General features: G+C 39.9%; 1 protein-coding gene and 1 long non-coding RNA gene across 2 annotated transcripts; both read right to left on the bottom strand.

The window, feature by feature from the left end:
• Nucleotides 1-2,454: 2,454 nt before the first annotated feature.
• Nucleotides 2,455-3,605, bottom strand: LOC140856160 (uncharacterized). Its single transcript, XR_012139510.1, has 2 exons — nucleotides 3,200-3,605; nucleotides 2,455-2,878 (listed from the first exon to the last, which is right to left on the bottom strand). It is a non-coding gene; the product is annotated as an uncharacterized lncRNA (long non-coding RNA).
• Nucleotides 3,606-4,219: 614 nt separating this feature from the next.
• LOC140856159 (uncharacterized) lies at nucleotides 4,220-5,446 on the bottom strand. The gene is made up of 2 exons (XM_073253316.1): nucleotides 5,333-5,446; nucleotides 4,220-4,665 (listed from the first exon to the last, which is right to left on the bottom strand). The coding sequence occupies exon 2, from the start codon at nucleotides 4,567-4,569 to the stop codon at nucleotides 4,258-4,260; it is 312 nt and encodes a 103-aa protein (XP_073109417.1). The 5' UTR covers nucleotides 4,570-4,665; nucleotides 5,333-5,446; the 3' UTR covers nucleotides 4,220-4,257.
• Nucleotides 5,447-5,452: the final 6 nt, after the last annotated feature.

The following is a 5,452-nucleotide window of genomic DNA, read 5'->3' as shown; positions in this document are numbered from 1 at the left end:
TATATCATATCCTTGGAAAAATAAAAGAAAAAAAGAGTCCGAGATTGAAAATGAAGAATCAAAAAAGCAGAATCAAAAAGGAAAGAAAAAAAAAAGAAAAAAAAAAATAGTAGCAAAAAAGTATCAGAAAAAAGAAAAAAAAAATATTTTATTAACATGGGTTCTTTGTTGTCTTGCAGAATTAACAGAAAGTTCATCCAGTTGCTAATATAAATATTTCTTTCTTACATTGGATCTTCTATATGGATGCAGGATTCATCAAATGGCCAGAATTTGCAATGCTTTACAAGCTATCTTTGGTTTCATAATTTCAAATATCTAATATTTCTTTACTAGGAGGATGCAGTTAGTGGCAGCGACCTTCTTTCTTCATGTTCGCCTTGGACATTATCTCTCATTATAGAACAGGCTTTTGTTCATGGTGCCTATACCCTACTGATGTTATTTTCTTCGCCGTCTTTGTTGCTAATTCATAGCTATAGAAAGATACAATACAATACAAGTAGCAAACCTTCAATTGATTTTTGCTCAATTTTTTGGGCACATAACTCAATCATTCTTTTTCATCGTACACTTTTTATATACTTCACAAAATGTATGTGTTGTCAGGATAGGATATTGTCAATATATATCTCCACAGTTTTTAGGCTTGTATAAGTTACAACTTGTTGTTGGCTTTCTGTTTTCACTTATACTGACAGACATGTACGCATAAGTTTCTGTGGATAAAATTATATTTTCAATCAATCAAAAAAAAAAAAAAAATACCGAGAAGACCGTTAACGTTGCACGCAAGGTATGCAACCAAAGATCCATAGTCTTCTCTTGGGTGTCCGCCCCACCTACCATTGCGGCTTACCGGAGGATCTACTCCCCGGGGTAAAACGCATGAATGAGATCAGCAACCACGCCACCCCTCTGCTTGTCATACGCAAGATATAAAAAAATAAATAAAACCTCGTTCGTTTCACAGTTTGTGCCGACGCTCCAAAGACGTTCATTGGATGCACATTTTCCCCGCTTATTGTTAGTTTAAGTTAATTGAACATATTTAAGTAATATAAGACGTTAACAAAATCGTGGATGACGTACCCACAGTACCTATCCGTGGTGTTTCACGTGCTGAATGTTGTCGTATCACAGATAGACGCGTGTGACATAAAAGGTGCTTGCGTGGACGCTGATACGCCAACCATGCCAACTGTCCAAAGGAGGGTCGGGCCGGGTCGGTCAGGGTTGGGTTCGCCCTTAGAAAGTGCGGAAACCGTGCCATCTGGGCTCCAATTTGGGACCACCCCCCGTTTCTTTATCCCGCTGCCGCCGCGGAAATGGACGGCCCGGAAGACGCCAAGAAGTATGGGACCCACCTTGCCGTCGAGTGAGAGGACGTGTCGAGGCCACTTGCGCGGAGCTGGCAGCCACGTGGGTCCCGCCTGGTGGTTGGTTCCGTGGCGGTGTTGGAGGTGCTTGCGTGGCGAGCTTGGTTATAAATATACCACCAGAAGTCGACGCGTACACGGACAGGTCGCATCATGGGGACGCGTCACTCCTCGTCCCCTCTCGAACCGAGACGTAGGCAACAAAATACGTGGCATACGGCGAAGCATGGACCCAATCATTAGACTGGTGCCAAGCAAAAACTGTTCCAAATTCCCTACTTAATTCAATTCATCTAAAGGTTATTATTATTATTATTATTAGTTAATGCTATCTTGTGGGTAAAACACGCCTCATCTGCCATGTCTTTGACAGAACTGCCGCCTCCTAATCGTCTTGTGTAAGTTCATGGTTGGCACAACCAGGAGTTGGTGCAGGTTGAAGAGTGGTGTTCAAATTGGACAGTTTATCAACGTGACAATAGCAAAATAATGGTCACATTTTTCAAGAGATGAACTAAAATTTATGGATCATAGTTTGCATTTTTTTTATTATTATTGTTCTGCATATTTTAAGAATTATTTTTTTTAAAGATTGATGGTTGGATAACATTTTTCATAAACACATCATGAGTTATTCAATAACCCAGTCAACATCTTTTAAAATCATACATGCGAATCAAGATGGAAGACTAAATTAATTAGCTTTTAGATAGATGTACATCACATGTCTTTTCAATTCACAACATACACTAATGCTGAAACACATCAATGGTATGCATTGAAGTTATGGACTTCACCATCATATTTTTGGTGTCTAAAATGCATAACATATTATTAAAAATAATATTCATACTACAAAAAAGAATGAGAAGATGACTACTTCATTGCACAGCGACCATCATGCATACTTCGGTAAACAGTCGGTGACAATTTCTCCCGTTCGACTATAAAGAAGTTTTAATTTTATTATCTTAATATTTTAATAAATTAAAAAACTAAATCATGCACTGTTATTATTATTATTATTTTTGGTTCTCTTCAACGTTGAATTTTTCCAAGTATAACATGCATAGCATAAGCAAAATTCTAGTTTACAATTAATGAAAACTCGCAATTGTTATCGTCCAATAGAACGATGCAAGTTGGGACAGAGCACGAACTCCGCAAGCATCTCTCACCGATAAATTAAACAACATGGTATTATATATCACGCGCAGGTCATGATCCATCCCTGAGATGGACCGCTCGGCAGCACAAACATTACCCGCCTTACATTCTCAGGAGTACTCCCACCACGTCCTAGTCTCTCGTTCTCACTGAAAGGCCTCTGCCATATCACGTCGATGCAAAAAAACGCATCCTCAGGGTAGCATGGGAAAGGACCGTGCTTTCTCCCCCATCTGTCCCTGTAACAGGCCTCGAAACTCTTGGTTCATCATGAAAGTTCTTCAAATGGACAAAAGAACACTCCAGCTCAGTGATACCAGCTCAGCAGTATACTGTGCAAATAATATTCCATTAGACGGACATTCTAGCCACCTCAGTAATCAGTATTAGAGAGAGAGAAAAAGAAAAAGAGCAAGAGAAGCGGACCGTTGTTGAGGATTTTATAGGCTAGAATTATTCTAATAAAATATGACCACATCATTCGATAAGATTAAAAAATCAGCAAAAATCATATTTTATTTATTATTCATATTTTTTTAATTAAATAAAAAAGTTTTAAGTTTGAATCACTGAACGATATGGCCACATTTTATTGGATGGTCTAAAATCCATGTAACAGAATACTTTTAATCAATAATTTCTCCCGTCTCTACCTCGATTTCCTTGGTGCCACTCTTTTATTCGATTTGAACCATCTTGTCCGTTCGAGTGATTTAGCAGAATGCGCCATCCCCTCTCAGTGGAGATTGAAAAATTGCTGCACCTTAACACGAGCCGATGGAGAGGGAAAATAATTGTTAGATTTTACACGAATGGGTGATGAAGGATCTAGGCTTTCTGGCAGATAATACAAGGTCCTAATTAGAGAGGGGATTGAGTGGACTGACCTAAATGTCATTTATGATCGAGAGGAGGAGCACAAACCTCATTGTCCATGAATGGAACCGTTGGTGAAGCATGAGGAGGAGCATAACCCTTGTCCCCACTTCATGGCTAGTCTTCTGGCCTACATCTACCTCATCGTGGAATAGGCTAGCATACAACCACCCCCGCCCTGCTTTTTTGTTTGATGTCACCGCCTTTGTCACGTCTCTTATGGTCGGACCGGTATCAAATTTCTCAATCTTGTCGGGCATTGGAGGATCTCAGCCTCCCACTAGATTTCTCCGAGATCACCGATCTGATAAGATCACTTTGAGATTAAGTATTTTGAGAGAGCTGATCATGTTTATCCGATCGATGGAGGAGATCCTTTTTTATGAGGCCGATCTGATACAAATCCATGAGATCTAAATTCCACCGGCTTCACGTAGATGGAGCGGTATTTTACTAGCATGATATACCGCTGAGCTGGATATAATTTCTTCCGAAATAAGCCTTGAAATTTCTCCAGTCATCAGTTTAGTGGCAATCCGAGTCACGCAAATGGACAAAAACCACTCGAGCATTCAGACAACCATCTCCAAAGAGAGGACCACCTATCTATTCCCAAGACATTGACCAAGGTACCTTTCCATTGCCACGAATTTTACCACGAAAACTATACAACTTTATTATATAAGAACAACTCAATACAAAGACGAAAGGCTTCACAAACCTTCTAGACGTTGGTTGCCACTAAATGGCTTATTTCTAATTATTCACCACCAAATAAATATCACGCAAGACAGAGAAAACACAATAAATAGGTGCACATCGAACATCGTATGAGTCAAGGCCAGAGCCAATAGGACTGGTCCTCCGCAGGGAACCTGTAATTATTCAAATTGTCTTCAAGCCTCAGGAAGCCACAACCTTGGACCTCATCAACCTCTTCGGTATGTGAGAGATCGGAGTGATCAGGTTCAAAAGCATTGGAAGAATCCACAGGCTCCATCAGTGTGGAGCGATGATCTACTTCATCAATGTAGGGAGGGCTCCCGGAGTCTAACACGGTGCTGTTGACCGAGCTGAGGTCCTCTTGCTTGCATACTGTGACCTGGCCATCTACTCTTTTCATCTCACCCATAGGATCCGAGACCATATTCTGCGGTTGGTGAGGAAATTTGGTGCATTCAAATGGCTCCGAGCTGCCGATATCCTTGTCTTTGAGGAAGACCTTGTTTGTGAGAGAAAGAACCTGTCAAGATGAAGCTCCAGTTGATGAGGGCAATGGTTCCATAATTTAGAATACTAAATTCACAAAAAAAAATCAGCCCATTGAACAGATGAAATGAGGCAGGATGCTGTGTCAAACTTTCCTTTCAGTAGCAATGAACATATAGTATACATGACATGTCCATCTACTGCTTTCGTTAGTAGCAATCCGCAATATGACGAGAGAAAAAAACAAGAGGAAAAAAAAAACTAGTGATTTAGCTAGAAGCGTCAGGATTTACACCTTTCTAGACCTAAAAACATTATGCAGGCATCACAAGTAATGCGTAGAATGACTGCAAGACAGAATTAGATTAGTTTGTTGAAACATCCAAGATATGCAATATGCCATCCGAGACAGTTGCAAAATGTTAACCAACCTGTCCATATATAAACAGATCAGGAACTATTATAGATCAGAATGAAAGTGATAGATGAAAATAAGATAGTCAATAGTCCCATGTTATACTCCTACACTATATTTCATCTGACCTCTTATATTTTTAGTGCTTCAACAGCAGCAGATAACTTAAAGAAACAAATGCAATATATTCAAAGTTTGAAGAAGTAATTAAGGAATAGGTGTGGTTGGCAGACCAGAAGCAGTGTTTAAAGAACCAAATTCTTTGTGAAAGTTCTGAATGGATTACCTCGGCTTGAAGTTTCTCCTTCTCGTCGAGCAGGTTATCATAATCAGTCTTGAGTGCATCATAACTAGATCTCAGGGCCTCGTAGTCCTTCTCCAGTTGCTTTGTCTTCCACCGAGCACG

Source organism: Elaeis guineensis, chromosome 3 (assembly GCF_000442705.2).
Source record: "Elaeis guineensis isolate ETL-2024a chromosome 3, EG11, whole genome shotgun sequence".
NCBI lineage: Eukaryota > Viridiplantae > Streptophyta > Magnoliopsida > Arecales > Arecaceae > Elaeis > Elaeis guineensis.
The sequence above is the reverse complement of the archived record's forward strand: the minus strand, read 5'-3'. Positions and strand labels throughout refer to the sequence as shown.

Excerpts from the sequence above, each read along its gene's own strand:
- LOC140856159 (XM_073253316.1), bottom strand. The coding sequence starts at position 4,569 with ATGGTCTCGGATCCTATGGGTGAGATGAAAAGAGTAGATGGCCAGGTC.